At 41.0% G+C, this 16,745-nt stretch overlaps 1 protein-coding gene across 1 annotated transcript in view; it reads left to right on the top strand.

The window, feature by feature from the left end:
• Window positions 1-16,745, top strand: part of PPM1H (protein phosphatase, Mg2+/Mn2+ dependent 1H) — a 215,571-nt gene that overhangs the window by 183,911 nt on the left and 14,915 nt on the right. The window contains exons 7-9 of the mRNA XM_050923794.1: window positions 1,600-1,663; window positions 5,965-6,072; window positions 16,518-16,669. Coding sequence (XP_050779751.1) covers window positions 1,600-1,663; window positions 5,965-6,072; window positions 16,518-16,669 — 324 coding nt within the window. The remainder of the gene's footprint in view (window positions 1-1,599; window positions 1,664-5,964; window positions 6,073-16,517; window positions 16,670-16,745) is intronic.

The raw sequence follows: 16,745 nt of genomic DNA, 5'->3' as shown, positions 1-16,745 counted from the left end.
CTTTAACTGTAGCATCTGGGCAGTAGCAGGTACATAGAACATGGATTTCCCAAAAGAAGTGGCGTTCATTGTATGATAGACTTTATCTGCTCCAGGAGCTGCATTTCAATGCACAGGGTAAATAATACGCAATTATTATTTTTCACTCAAATACATTTACCTAACTTTTTAATATGGAAACAAAAATTGAAAAAGCTAATTTTGACACTAGCTGACAATGCAAGGCAAGGTCAAGTTGAGGCTTAAATATCGTGCCTGTGTCACTGCCTCTTGATCATGACCTGCCCGTGCTGTGCCACGGTAATGCAGCACAGGTAGTTATGTAATGTAACACCCTGTATTAATCCCAGCTCTATGCAATATTTCAGTGTAGCAGGCGGGGTTGTTACGGGTGGGTTTCGGTATAGGATTTCAGCCTTAAACTTTAATTTCCTGGCTTCTGCTGGTTTGTGTCACGACCTTAATGTTGTTTAAACCGAATGGCATTTGATTCCCATAAGTTCAAACAACCAGGCCAGCTCCAGAGCTGAACGTTAAGTGTTGAGGCTCTGGGTGAGACTGACAAGAGGGTGCGCTACTGTGCATTCTTCTTTTTTCACACTCATGCATTCCAGTTCAGTGCGGAATACTGATTTGTTCTCTCAGGTGATGTCTGAGGTAACTCAGAGGGTGGGGAAGGGGAGAAAATAGCAAAGGGAAAAACATGTTTGTCATATAGAGAAGGCGATGAAGGGTGAATCCTGTTGTCTGATGTTTCGGGCTACATACCTAAACCCAGCAAGTGCCCCATTTCATTGATCTGAGAATATGTTCGGTAATACAAAAGGATTCTCGAGCTATAATAGTTACAACCTTCTATGCTTCTATGTTTCTTAATTTCTCACCAGGAAAATTGCTAACCTTTTAACCCCATCAGTGCTAAAAATCAGACGTGTAAAAGGTAGAGTATGCACACATGCAGTGAACACATCTAGAGGATGAAAACTCATTCTTCTCTCATCTCTCAGCCATTTGAAAGCTGTTATGAAACACAGAATTTCTGGCAACCTTGAATGTCCTTGCCAAGGTCAAATGGGCTCTAAATATCTTCTCTCACCCTCCACAATATGAAGCTTGCTTTGATATAAACAGCTCCTGAAGGTGAGAACTGGATCTGAGAACTGTTTCACACTTCAGCCATCTACAAACTCTGCTGTTTCTCACAGTTTCGGATTATTAATGTGAATCCAATCACTTCTCTTTATGGCAATGTATAATTGTGCGGCTGATGCCATGCCCAGCAATATAGCTCCCCTCCTATCCCCTTCGCTAAGTAGGATGTTGTTCCAGTTTACCTGTACTTTCTTCTGCTTAATAGAAACAAGGACAGCGTGGTGTTGAATACTGCATGTTCTTTGCATTAGCTTTTCTTTTGTTCAAATAGCACAGTTCTGTAAGGAAAAGCTCTACACAGAAAAAACAAAAACAAATTGGCAGCTTGCTGCAAAGATGGAGTCTCTAGGAAAAAATAATAAAAATATACATGGCTGCTTGTGTTAGGGCACTGGGTCACTAATTGAGTGCAAGCTTTAAAAAAATGTTGTTTATCCCCCCCCACAGGGCATACAAAAGCATTGAGGAGGATGACTTGAAGTTTCCGCTTATATATGGAGAAGGCAAGAAGGTAGGCATGGGAGCTTTCCTTGAACCAAAGGAATAAAGAACTCTGTGCTATTTACCACTCAGTGTAGCCTGTGGCAGTCCAGTGTTTTCCACTCAGTATCTCTTTATTTTATCATTTTGACAGCTTGAAAGAATATTGTGTCTGACATAAATCAGTCTCTGCTATCTTCAGGGACGGAAAAGTGCAGTGTATTAAAAGATAGTTTTATAACAAACTTAGTCATTTGTTGCTCAATTTACTTTTGTTTTCCTTACATGCACGCAGCTCATAAGTGTTTTTTGCATTGTTGCAAGTAAGCTAAAATGAGACAATCTTAAATTGCTGTTCATGTGCAGATAGTTCTCATGGCTTGGTTGTGAAATGCATTTTAAATGTGGATTGGTTGGGTGAAGAAGGCAAAAATCTATCCACTTTGCTGAATAAAACAGCAGTTGTGTGTTTAACCATGATTTACAGTATACTGAGATAAAGGAAGCTGTTGAAATTCTGACATAAGGGGAGGCATAGGTGAGTGTGATCTCAGGGAAAGGTAACACATTCAGAGTGATAAGAACTAAAATTCCTTTATTTTTTTTAATGATAATTTAATCCAAGTGCCACGGTGTTACCAATTGCATGATTATGAACAGCAAGATTATTCACTCTGATCCCAACAAGCCTAGCTAGACGTAGCAATAGGATGAATATAAGGACACAGAGGTCTCAGTTTGCTGACATTAGTATGCTCACTGTGTTTCCAAACAGCACTTCCCCACTGTTTGGATTCTTATTTGAATACAGAAATATGCAATCTTCAGATATAATGTAGTTATGAAGGATTTAAACCTGCTGCAGCTTATCTGCAGGTTTGATGGGATTGGTTCTTTTGTTTGCAAAGTGTTTGTGCACCTGTTGTTTAATTTATTTTCCCTTTGTCTTGTGGATGTAGTGTTTTAATGTATAATGTCATTTAAAGTAATCTTGGTCACTAGCTGGCATCCATAGCATAAGCTTCCTGGTTCAGAGGTGGCCCCAGATTCCCATCCCACAGACTGGAGGGTGATAGGAAGGTTGTTGGGAGAGATGTTAGATTCAGTGCCCTGTAAGAGTATCTTGCTGGCTGCTCTGTGGTGTGGTGTTAGTTAAGGAAGACTCAGGAGTTTCTGGGGGAATGGCTGATGTTTCAGGGGAAAAGTGCTGTGGCAAGAAGGTGAGGTGTTTGAGGTAATTGAAGATCTTGTCTGTACTGGTTCTGCAGTTAGGAGAAGCTCTTTGAAAGAGGGTATTGGGGAGTGAGGTGCATCTCTAAAACTATTGCTGTTCCCAGTAATGACCCTGTGCATATTATTGTCACATCAGCGATCTGAGTTTGCCTCATGGTTTTTGTCTTACCAAAGGAAATATGAGGCAACACTCCATTATGAAGAGATCCTGCTGCCTTCATTATTAAACCCCCAAGGTGTTTTTTTTAAAACTTTTTATTACGGCAAAAATTAAAATAAAATGTTAACATACTAAACTGTATATTACTTATTCAGGATCAGATTATTATTCAAAGAAACTGGCTAAAGATTTTGGTTTGCTAGATGAGGAGCCCCCCTCTGAATATGCTAAAAAGAGTGCCAGGTATCTAAATACCGATCTTTTTGGCACTTCTCCTGTGTACATTCTTGGTGTGAAAGCTTTTCCATTACAAGAAACGTCCATATTTTATTACACAACAATTCTGTAGGAGGAAGGGGTCACATTTTTCTCTGGCTGCTAACAAAAATGTGATTAATTTGTAGTTCTGCTTAAAAGGTCGAACCTTTACTTGAGCTTTAAGGAAGCAGATCAGGGGATCTCTAGGATGCCAGCATTTTGTCATAAAATGAATCTCTTTAATAATTGCCTCCGCAAACCATTTAAATCCTGGACACATCCAGCCTATGTGCAAATATGTTTCCCTTTACCTGCAATCCCTCCAAAAGAGCTCTGCCCTAGTAGCAAAAACATTATGGATCTTAACTGGAGTCTAATCCCATCTATACAGTAATAATTTATAAAAATGATCTTTGAGCTACATATACTGAAGATGAATATTCCCTTTCCCACAGAGAAACTCACTCACCTGCATCAATTTCTTTGTCAAAATCCTTCTCCCATCTTTTCATCTGGGTTGTTTTCTTATCAACATCTTTTTCAGTCCAAATTGTATGTGTTTTAGAAATTAAACCTCTTGTTTCAGCTTGCTCCTGGCTCAACTTTTCAAATGTGGTTAAAGGTCTAGATAGAGCCACCTCATATCCAGATTTCACAATAAAATGTTTGACTTATGGGATATTGACAATATGGGATATTTATATCACTTACATTATTACATGGTATAATTTGGTATGATTTCAAATCAGTATCAAGGAATAGCTGTCTGAATTGAATAAACTCAGCTCTCACTCACAGGGGACAGTCACTTTGATATGTCCTCGGGATAAATTCCTGATTATTAATTAAAGTAGTTGAGGAAGAGGGTCTTGGTGACAAGAATTTAGAAGGTTTGTCCAGAGCTGCTACTGTGGTCTGAATAAATGACCACCTTTTATTTTTGGTGACGTATGTTTCTTTTTAACTCAACAATTACTATGAATAGCCATATTTGGGCTCCAGTCTTGTTAGAATTTTACTCCATGTTTGGATGGTTTGTTGTTAGCCTAGATGACCTCATATTTTAATTATGATGCATAATAATAATAAACCAAATTAGGGAAAACTGGTCCACGCTACTTTTACGGAACTTAGAACTCACCCTTGGTCTTAGGTTTCCATATGAATTTTAATAGTGCATCCTGCCATGTTTCTAATGTCATGTCAGGGATACCAACAGAGATGTACTGAAAAAAATTACTGGGAGGACATTCGTCTTTACCAAGGCTGCCCTACCTAGCCAAGTTATTTCTTATTCATTCCATTCTTCCAAGACTTTCATCATTTTATTTCACATTGAAGGATCACTTGCCTTAAAATTATTTTTGTTTCTCCACAGTATTTATTCTCAACTATTTTAAAGATTCCTTTACCCATTTAAGTTTATGTAGATGTGACAACAGTTTGTTTTGACCCTTTGGGGAATATTAGTTCCTAAAATTTCAGATTTATCATAGTTTATTTTGAAGCCTGATACTTGCCCAAATTCCAAAGTTCTATAATTTTTAATGCAGATATAACAAGATGTTGTCGGCATGAAAAGCTAGTATGTGTTTAATCCAGAAGGCATTCTGATGCCTTTTACCGTGGTACTGTTTCACACACTCACTGCAAATGGCTCCATTGCCAAAGCAAACAACAGGGGGCATAACAGCCATCCTAGTCTGGTACTCCTAAACAAAATAAAAGGAGGGAGGCACCCTCAATATTTAATTTACCTGCCTTTTTTCAAAAACTGCTGACCACTCAGCATCTTCCCTCTTCCCAGGTGGTCAGGGGGATGTTTCATATAGGAAATGACAATACTTCAAGAAAGAGCTATCAAAATATTCCGCTGACAGAGTGCTCTCATTGACTAACATGCTGGGTGCTTCATACACTTAATATAATTTAGTACTTCAAGTGCAAGTAGTACTTGAGAACTCTTACAGAGAGATTAAGGCTCCATTGTCCTAGATCGTGCACAAACTGTCCCAGAGAGCTCACAATCTAGGCTCTAGACAATGCATAAATTAGAATAAACAGAAATGGGGAAATAGGGGCTAGGAGGCGAGAATAAGGAAATGGTAGAGAGAGGTGCATTAGGTATGTTTAAATTCCTGAAAACTTAGATTAATGAGAGAGAATTTTGATTCTTGTTGAGATTACACATTTTTATTTTACTGGCCTTTTTCTCTCTTTTACTCTCTCTCTCTCTCACACACACACTCACACACACACCCTTCATTCATTCTCTTTCTCTCTGTGCTATATATAATTTTGAGACAGCAAGTATTTGCAGCAGTCCCAAATTTCACAAACCACCTGAGGATGCAGTGGATGCTAAACCCACTCCTGAACTACCCAGGGGAATTTAATTTATGGTCTAGAATGATAGGCAGGTTTTTTCTTGGCCCTGCAGAAAGGGAGAAATTGAAATCAGAGTGATCCTGGTGGGTAATCTTTTCACTTTCACAATTTTAGCTGCTTAAAAGTCACTATCTATGTTAACTCCCCCATATAGGGAAGGAGACGTTGAAAAAGAGAGGTAATACCTCCAAAAGCCCTAGCAGTTGTGTGATGGGGTCAGTTGTTAATTCTCTACCACATTAACATTGTGTGTGGAGTTAGCTTTGATATTAATGCATTTCTCTTGTTTCCAGGCTCGTGTCATGGCAACTATTGGAGTAACTAGAGGACTTGGAGACCATGACCTGAAGGTGCATGACTCCAATATCTACATCAAACCTTTTCTGTCCTCATCTCCCGAGGTACACCATCCATGTTTTTGTTACGTGATTTATGGGAATGAAGGAAAATTAATTAAACTTTGTTCATCCTGAATTACCCTCAGCTGTGGACAATGTCCAGAATGTTATTTGATCACTTAAATAAATGTGTAAATCAAGGGTAGAAAGAATGACAGGACTGATGCCATTCGCTACATAGCAATGTAGTTTTTATTCCTCTTCCTACTGCCCCAGGAATGTACACATCCCTGTCAGGCCCCTGATGCCTTCCTGCCTTGTAAATGTCATAGTTAATGTCCTTCTGCCCGAGGGGCACTAGATGTGACTCTGCAGCTGCTTCATGGTCAGCCCAAGGATTCACTATTCAGTGGCACAAGATGCTCTTCCCCCTACATTTCTCTTTCAGTGACTGAGCATGCTACTAACACAGAATTTAAAGTCCATGTCAGCTTCTGAAATAAGAGGATAGAACCTAGATACTGGAGTCCCTGATTTCTTGCATGGCAACATGGAAACTACAGCTTGTACACAGACAGAACCCCAATGTCTGAGGAGGAAAAATAGCCAGGGCACATCAAAATATGCTGCACACCTGCCCTTGATCCACTTCCCTTGCAGACCCAATACTTAATCTGTAAAGCCTTCAGTCAGTTGAGACCTAACTTCAGAACATTTTCAGTTCATCACTATCCAGTACATGGTAGCTGATGGTATTTGGAGTAAATCATTTCAGAACAGGAGGTAGGGCATTTTCAGTTGATGGTCCAGGATGTTGCAGTGGCCTACTGGAGGTTCCTAAAATGAGTCCGAGCCTGTCTGTCTTCATCGAAAACTCCTTTTTGCATAAGCCGCCCTGGAGTAACAAAATATACAGAATCAATAATGAACATTTTATATTTAAAACAGTAAGCAAGACAGGTCAAGCCTACAGAGCTGAAGAGTAGAATCCACTATGAACACATGAGTCTTAATTACCATGGGTCAAATCCTGAGAGTTCTGCACCTCCCACTGGCTTCAGCAAATACTCAACAGTTGCCAACATTTAACCTAGTAGTTGAGACCTACATGCTATGGTGCTGAGTGCCCTAGTAATGATAACAGAGAGGGAGCAAGCGAGCGTGTGCACGCTGAAACATAGTGTTGCTGCCAAACTAACAAGTCCTGACTAAAAAGTGCTTGCACTGAAACTTGAAAAGACAGCTACAGAGCGATTCTGGTCACTTAAAGAAAAGAAGTCTATTGACAGCACCCATCATTCTTCCCTGCTCTCATGCTGCTCCTTTCCCTGTTTTTTTTCAGTGTACACTATGTCTTACTTTAGAACCATCTTTGCTGTCCCAAACTAGGGAATCAGCATTTCTGCCTTTATTGTTGTAATAGATTTGTTTTGTGCCAGTGTAATGCTGCAATTCTATCTCCTCCTCTTTCTGGCACTCCAAGATCTGGCTCTAGTGTAGTATCTTGGCAGGATTGACCTTGTCAGTCGCTGCAGTAACATTCATTCATGCAATATAAAGATCTTGTAGGTTTCTATTTTGCATCTTGTAGGTTTTTCCGATTTGTGTTTGAATTCCAAAATGTGAGGTGCACAACACATACTCTGAGTCTCAGACTCTGCAAGTGCCTGATCAAATGACAGCAAAAAATGTCCTTGTTTCCATAACCTTTTGGCAGTTAAGGCTAGCAGAAATGTCACAGGGGCCAGTAGCAGGAAATGAAGAATACCAGCCCTAGCAATCTTGAGATAGAACCAGCAGAAATCAAGTTCTATGAGAAAACAAATACATGTGCCAAGAAAACCACACAATGCTCTAGTCTCAGATATTGTCTGTATATTGTCAGAAACCTGCAATACATCCTGTAGACAAATGTTAAGAAGCAGTGCCTTGTGCTGCCATTTGGGGAACTTGCATTGGGAAGTAAATTTAGTAGTAGTAATACTTGCAACTTCTATAGCACTTGCTCGTCAGTGGACCTCAAATAATTATATAAAGGTGAGGGGAAATAATTTCCATTTTACAAACTGAGACTCTGAGGCATAGAGAAGTTAGTGACACAGTGAGTCAGTGACAGGATAGAACTACATCTTTTGACTTCAGGTCCTGTGCCATAGCCACTGCCCCCTTTCCCAGGCCAGGGGAGAATATGGCAAATTTTGTTTCAAATCGTAAAACAAAAGCTATGATATAAGCTTGCAACAGAAGCCATAACCATATAAATATCTGAAGCAAACGACTCAGTCTAAATCCAGAAGTGTAGGTTTAAGTAACTTTTGGATGAATTAAATTTTATTATAATAGACGTACCAACCCATGAGAGGAGCAGACCAGTATCCAAGTCTGACAATCAGCATTCAGTGATTCAGCTGGTATGAGACAAAATTTGGAAGACTTTCACAGCTCTAGAAAACTGAACCACTTATAATGAACTGAAGAAGCACAACGCAGACATACCAGAGCTGAGGATATCTCAGTTGTATTACATATCTATTTTTCATAGTGAAATAATCATTTGACAAATCTTAATATGAAATTCTGGCATTAGAATTCAGTAGGAATCTTGTCCCTATATCTGGTAAGTAAGATTTGGTTTTAAGATTCTTCAAATGATTACTCACCCATTCGTTGGAAGAGGCATGCATCCGATGGCGCCATTTGGCCTTTGTTACTTCATCTGATCTCTCGTCTGACTGATGTGGAGATGGAGAACTGAAGAACCTTTTCACATAAAGGCTGTGATAAAAGAGCTTGCTGAACACTTCACAGTATGTAAAAGGAAACCACACAATGTTAGACTGACATCAGTGTTTGGGAGAAAGCTTTAGGACTTCCATTTAAAGGAACAAATCAGGTAAATATTTGGAGAGGGACTGTTTGATTCAGGAGAATCGAGGTGATTTCAGGAATAGCAGGTCAAATTTGATTAGCTTGGAATTCTTTTAGGCTACTACTGCCAGGGAAGAAATGAAAAATGCAGTAGATAGTCTTACACAGCGCTTGGATTTCTCAAAAAGCATTTGAGAAAATGTTCTGCCTCGTAGGTTAATATAAAAGACAGAGCCATGGAGTAAGTGGAAAGTTGGCACAGTACACTGGGAATTGGCTAAAGGGCAGGAAACAAAAGGTAGCAGTAAAAAGCTAAAAGGAGGTTAATTGGTGAGTGCTGTCGGGAACATTGTTGGGACCAGCTTTTCATTGTTTACATATAAATTACTTGGAAGATGATATTGAAAGAGATTTCCGTGTTTGCCAATGAAACTGCATTTGATGCTGCTGCACATACAAGGAACAATACAATTAAGAAAGGATTTAATTTACTGAAGTAGGCGTGCTGATCGATAGTCAAGGCAGCTGAAGCTGAATATAGAGTGTTTCCCCTCTTGGCTTGAATTCCACTGGGTCAGGCTGGTTCAGGAGCATCTCAGGTGGCTGCAGGCTCACGTGTCAGTTTGCTACGGGTAGTTTTCAAGCCAGAGTTGGCTGGCTGGCTTAAGAACGTGAATAGGATACCACATCAGATGTAGCCCTTTCACAAGTCAAGTATGGCCTTTTGCAGGTGAATGCATAAGAACGGCCATACTGGGTTAGACCAATGATCCATCTAGCCCAGTATCCTGTCTTCCAACAGTGGCCAATGCCAGGTGCTCCAGAGGGAATTAACAGAACAGGTAATCATCAGGTGATCCAGCCCCTGTCGCCCATTCCCAGCTTCTAGCAAACAGAGGTTAGAGACCCCATCCCTACCCATCCTGGCTAATAGCCATTGATGGAACTAGCCTCTATGAATTTAGCTAGTTCTTTTTTGAACCCTGTTATAGTCTTGGCCTTCACAGCATCCTCTGGCACAGAGTTCCAGAGGTTGACAGTGCGCTGTGAGAAGAAATACTTCCTTTTGTTTGTTTTAAACCTGCTTCCTATTAATTTCATTTGATGACCCCTAGTACTTGTTTTATGAGAAGGAATAAATAACATTTCCTTATTACTTTCTCCACACCAGTCATGATTTTATCATAGGGATAGCTCAGTGATTTGAGCATTGGCCTGCTAAACCCAGGGTTGTGAGTTCAATCCTTGAGGGGGCCATTTGGGGATTGGTCCTGCTTTGAGCAGGGGGTTGGACTTGATGATCTCCTGAGGTCCCTTCCAATGCTAATAATCTATGATTCTATATCCCCCTTCAGTTGTCTCTTTTCCAAGCTGAAAAGTCCCAGTCTTATTAATCTCTCCTCAAATGGAAGCTGTTCCATGCCCCTAATCATTTTTGTTGCCCTTTTCTGAACCTTTTCCAATTCAGTATATCTTTTCTGAGACCACATCTGTATGCAGTCTTCAAGATGTGGGCAAACCGTGGATTTATAAAGAGGCAATATAAAGAGAATATTTTCTGTCTTATTACTATCCCTTTCTTAATGATTACCAACGTTCTGTTTGCTTTTTTGACTGCCGCTGCCACTGAGTGGATATTTTCTGATTACTATCCACGATGACACCATGATCTCTTTCTTGAATTGTAACAGCTAATTTAGATCCCATCATTTTATATGTATAGTTGGGATTATGTATGTATGGTAGATCCTGTTGAGATGTAAACACAAACCTGACCCACCCTTTGTATCACCGATCCAGGATTTGGTGATGGAGTATTTCCTCCACACACATTAAGAGCGTTGCTGAATAACAGCATGCACAATCCGTATCCAGATAGAGAGAGTGCATAACTGTGAGCTGTAGCACAAAGCATCCACTGCTAAACCTTAGCAGAGGTCTGAAGACCCCAGTCATGGTATAATTCATCTTGACCCGCCCTCTCCTTGCTGGATGTTTGTGCAGAAGTGACGCTGCTTCTTTGTAGCTAGCTTTAAACATTCCTACTTTTAGATATGAAGTTGCGGTATGGGCTAATTAAGACAAACCATGAGGTAGATCCCAAATTGTCCATCCTTCATGATGACCATTGGAGGTCGACAGAGGGTTTCCTAAATGCACAGAGGGAGCAGGGGGAGTTTAGGAAGTCATACAAAGAGTCCGTCTGGATTGGGAAAATGGCTTTTGCCCAGGTTGCCTGGTGATCTGGCTGGCCAGCCAGCCACCCACGTCTCTGTGAGCTAGAGAGTTCTGTATCCATTTGAAGCGCATGCAAATTTGAGTGATTTGTGTCACAGCCGTAACATCATTTAAATCTCCTATCTGCTGAATTTCCTGAATTCTTATTGAGAGAGGACAGCATGCAGGGGGTAGCTCAAGGGTTTGGGGAAAATGGCTTGTGAGCTGGAGTTGATAAATAGCGCTCAGTCACATAAAATGCCTATAATGCCGTACATATGCCACATGAGAATGCTAGTGTTGTGCTACTCCACTGTAAAATCGCAAATAACTAACACAAGACGATAGTATTAAAAATGAGAATGTTTTGGAACAGCTCCGCTAAGTGGGAATGTGTCATGGTACAATTCCCCACTCTGAACCTTAGCGTCCAAAAGATGGGGTACCAGCATGAATTCCTCTAAGCTCAATTACCAGCTTAGAACCTGTAGCGCTGCCACCAACCAGGAATTCCAGTGCCTGCTACACTCTGGTCCCCACAAAACCTTGCCCGGGGACCCTCAAGACCCAGACCCTCTGGATCTTAACACAAGGAAAGTAAACCCTTTTCCTCACCGTTGCCTCTCTCAGGCTTCCCCTCCCTGGGTTACCCTGGAAGATCACTGTGTGATTCAAACTCCTTGAATCACAAAACAGAGAGGACAATTCACCTTCCTCCCTCCTTCTCTTTCCCCCTCCCAGACTCTTCCTGAGAGAAAGTAATCCTGGCAGAGAGAGAAATCAGCCTCTCTCTCCCCCTTCCCTCCTTTCTCCCCACCAATTCCCTGGTGAATCCAGACCCAGTCCCCTGGGGTCTCACCAGAATAAAAAAACAATCAGGTTCTTAAACAAGAAAAGCTTGTAATTAAAGAAAGAAAAAACAGTAAAAATGATCTTTGTAAATTTAAAAAAAAAAATGGAATAGGTACAGGGTCTTTCAGCTATAGACACTGGGAACACCCTCCCAGCCTAAGTATACAAGTACAAATTAAAATCTTTTCAGCAAAATACCAATTTGAATTCCTTTCAGCCAAATGCACATTTGTACTCCTTCCAACCAAATACACATTTGCAAATAAAGAAAACAACCATAAGCCTAACTCGCTTTATCTACCTAGTACTCACTAGTCTGAACTTATAAGAGCCTGTGTTGGAGAGATTGGAGAGAAACCTGGTTGCACGTCTGCTCCCTCTGAGCTCCCAGAGTGAACAACAATCAAAACTAACGGCACAGCATAAAAACTTCCCTCCCTCAAGATTTGAAAGTATCCTGTCTCCTGATTGGTCCTCTGGTCAGGTGACAGCCAGGCTTACTGAACTTGTTAACCCTTTACAGTCAAAGAGATATAAAGTACTTCTGTGCTATTAACTTTTCTTATCTGTTTATGACATGCCCCCCAAATCGCTGACAGTGTAGAAGCACACTGGCAGTGATTTCTCCCTAGAACTCTAGAATAAACAGATTAATAAACACATGCACCCTTACATATGCTACTAATTATGTACAACTACAAAATTCTTCACATTGCAAGGACAATTTTTAACCAGTTGATTCTGGGAAACTTTCACGGGAGAGTGCATCAACTTCTTGATCTGTTGCCACTGCAGACCTTTCCCGGTTGTGGAGAGGGTCACCTCTCCCACGCCACCGTTACTTCTCCCTTTATCGTAGACACCGTCAGGCCACTCAGCGTCATTTCCTCCCTGGGATGTGAACTGACAAACCTGTAAGTCTCTGGAATAAAAGGGCTTGAGAGAATTAACGGGGTACACTCGGGGCTTTAGGGAGGAATTGGGAAATGCTATGAGGTAGTTAACAGCTCCTAGGCGCTCTTGGACCGTGAATGGCCCTTCCCATGATGCTTCCATTTTATGAGCCTGTTGCACCTTCAAGACCATAACCTGGTCTCCTACCTTGAAGGAACGCTCTCTGGTATGTCTATCATACCAGGCCTTTTGCTCTTTTTGAGCATCCTTTAGGTTTTCTTTAGCAAGGGCTAAAGAATGTCGGAGGGTGTTTTGCAGGTTGCTTACAAAATCCAAAATGTTAGTTCCTGGAGAAGGTGTAAACCCCTCCCATTGCTGCTTCACCAACTGTAATGGCCCTTTAATTTCGTGGCCATACACAAACTCAAATGGTGAGAACCCTAAACTGGGATGTGGTACAGCCCTGTAAGCAAAGAGCAACTGCTGCAACACTAGGTCCCAGTCATTGGAGTGTTCATTCACGAATTTACGTATCATGGCCCCCAAAGTTCCATTAAACCTTTCCACTAGGCCATTGGTTTGATGGTGGTACGGGGTGGCCACGAAGTGGTTCACCCCATGCGTTTCCCACAGTTCTTTCATGGTCCCTGCCAGGAAATTTGTTCCTGAATCCGTAAGGATATCGGAGGGCCAACCTACCCTGGCAAAAATGTCTGTTAGGGCCTGGCACACAGTTTTAGCCCTGGTGTTGCCTAGAGCTACTGCTTCCGGCCATCGGGTAGCAAAATCCACGAAAGTCAGTATGTACTGCTTTCCTCTGGGTGTCTTTTTTGGGGAAGGACTCAGAATATCCACAGCTACTCGCTGAAATGGGACTTCCTATTATGGGGAGTGGTTGAGCTCCCAGAGTGAACAACAATCAAAACTAACAGCACAGCATAAAAACTTCCCTCCCTCAAGATTTGAAAGTATCCTGTCTCCTGATTGGTCCTCTGGTCAGGTGACAGCCAAGCTTACTGAACTTCTTAACCCTTTGCAGTCAAAGAGATATAAAGTACTTCTGTGCTATTAACTTTTCTTATCTGTTTATGACAGAATGCATCTAGGCAAGATAGCCTGCCTCTGAATTTCTGTCATTCTATGAACAGCTCTAAATTAACTCATTTCTATTAATGCTCACTAGCTACCCATAGATATATTGTAGACAACTGAAGGAAAAAGAAATATTGTGGCCACCCTTAAATACTTTACTTTGCAGCCAGATGACATCATTGGGACATGTCCTCTGCTTGATATAGGAAATAATATGAATACTGTAATATCTTACCTATCTACAAAGGTTTGGAAAGTTTGTAAAGGTGACTACTTCATTGCAGTAAATAAGCAACTAGATGTGATGATCATTCTTTGGGTGAGAGCCACATCTGATAACTAACCCAATCTCCTTCCATAACTTTGCATTGTTATTTTCCTTGAACTGCATACCAGTCAAATAGCCAGTTGTTTGTTCACACCATTGTCCATCCCACTTAACTACTGTGAATCATTAGGTGTCTGTCGATATCCATCTCCTTGCCATCTCTTTTCAGGACTGAACATGTCAAGCTTAGTCTTTCCTCATAAGAAATAGCCACTAGTTCCCAAATTAGTCATATCGTCCTTGCCTGAGTTTTCCCCAAAACCTGAATTTCAAAATAGTCTCTCTTCTCAGTAATGTACACTAGAGTCTGTGGAAATATATATCTTGGGTCCTTCATCTGCTGCATCAGCTATAGTTTTGACAGGATTCTATTGCCCTGAAGCAGCAGCCATAGGCTCCAGTCTTCCTCCATACACATCAATGAGAGATCTGCTATTGACTTCAGTGCGAGCAAGATCTGGCCGATAACATTTTTCCCCAGTGCTCGCACTTTAATTTGAACTTTCTTTATCTAGGTGAGGGAGATGGGGCAGAGATGGATTTTAGAAAAGTCTTCTGATTTACATGTTTTGTTCTGAGTGATTCACTGCTAAGTTGATAATTAACATTTAAGTATCTTACTGTCTGTATAGAAGTAGCTGACATCCAAGAGATCTGACTTCCAAACGTGTTTTTGTGTTTTGTGACCATCATCTCGGCCAATACACTGGGAGTTGAGCTGTTGACCTCAACAAACAAAAGCATGAGCTGCTATGTTTTGCATTAAAGAGCCAAGGTTCTATAGAGTGGGGGCTGCAAACACTCTGAGGATTGGCACAGAAGTGTACCTGTAACAAACACTCAGTCTCCATAGACTAAATTTGCTGCTGTGAGTTGTATTCCTGATAGATTTGAATCAGGAGGTAAAGACAGATGGAAGTGTTTTAGGTTGACTTTTTTTGAGGGGAAGGGGGGGCTCATCTCAAGAGTCCTCACTCAGATAGACCTTTAAATAGTAAAGGAATCGATACGTTACAAATGACCTGCTCTCCATTTAGAGCAAAAGGAAAAAATGGTGAGAATTAGCACTGAAATCGACATGATCGTTTCTCTTATCCTGGTTGCAATCCCATAAAAATAACAATTACATTGAAAGGTCCAAGCATTTTATGTGCATTTCCTGCTCCTTGGCTCCTAACGAGAGAGTGCGCCAAAAGAAAAGAAAATAACTCCGTCTTCTAGCTGTGCCAAGTACATGTCCGAACAAATTTGTGGAACACCGATGCTGCTAATGAAGCACAAGGATAAAGCAGCATGTGTGACCAGGTGCACTGTTCCCAAATTCTATTACAGATCATCATCCTACTTTGCCAAGGTTGTCACACGTCTTTCAAATTACAGTCATTGCTGGGGTAATTAAAGTGCTCTGTGAGTGGTTCCCGAGGATTCCAAGTTTTGGTTTGGGGAATTAAAGGAGGAGGAGGTTTGACAGTTGGAATGCAGGGCAGGCTGGAAGAAGACTTGCATCCAACAAAAGACTCATTTGAAAAACTTGCATTGACCTTTGTTCGTGTGCTGACTCAGTTAACCCCTTGATTTCATGGTTTAGACAGCTCAGTCAAGCAGGGGATTACGGGAGGCCATTTTAAACATAGGATGTCAGATTCTTCAGCATCAGAGACCAGACTGAGAAGTCAGATCAGTTCTTGGCTATATGACTGCAGCCTTAAGTAACAAAACTAATGGGCATTTTAGGGAAATAGCCTAGTATGAAAGAACCTTTTCCACTGATATTTTATATGATTCCTTAAATTGGCCCCAGTCCGTCAAATGACTTAAGAATACGATCCATTCACTTCAATGGAGCCACTTACATGCTTAAAGTTAAGCATATTCTTAAGTTCTTTGCTGGATCAGGGCTATAGAAAAGACTTTAGATAGCAAATCCTTATACAATGCACTAAGCACTTCAGAACATGTGCAATTTATTGGGTATAGTTAATGGGTTCTGGGCAAATAGTGAAAACAGTTATTAAAAATTCATCAAATAAATTATTAAATTCTTATTTGACCAGCTATCCCGATGATGGAGAATAGCCAAAATGCAGAGCATGGCCACAAGAGGAGAAGGGAGAGGAATAGGTTTGATTGCTTTGATCACCGCTGTCAGCACTACATAAGTCTAAGTTGCTAATTGAAGACCAGCATCAACAGATTTTCACAAGAACTGGAATATTTCCTCCTTCATGTGAGTGAATCTCTTGTTTTGTGGTTGTAGGTGAGAGTCTACAATCTTCTGCAGTATGAGCACGGACCAGAGGATGTGCTGATCTTAGCCACCGATGGACTCTGGGATGTATTATTAAATGAAGAGGTGGCAGAAGCTGTCACAAACTTCCTACCAAACTGTGACCCTGATGATCCCCACAGGTTTGTGCTCTTACCTGACCATTAGAGTTCCTCTGCTGCAGCAAGCCTGGGGTTTGTAACTCATTTGTTTCAAGAG

This window comes from Gopherus flavomarginatus, chromosome 1 (assembly GCF_025201925.1).
Source record: "Gopherus flavomarginatus isolate rGopFla2 chromosome 1, rGopFla2.mat.asm, whole genome shotgun sequence".
Lineage (NCBI taxonomy): Eukaryota > Metazoa > Chordata > Testudines > Testudinidae > Gopherus > Gopherus flavomarginatus.
The sequence above is the reverse complement of the archived record's forward strand: the minus strand, read 5'-3'. Positions and strand labels throughout refer to the sequence as shown.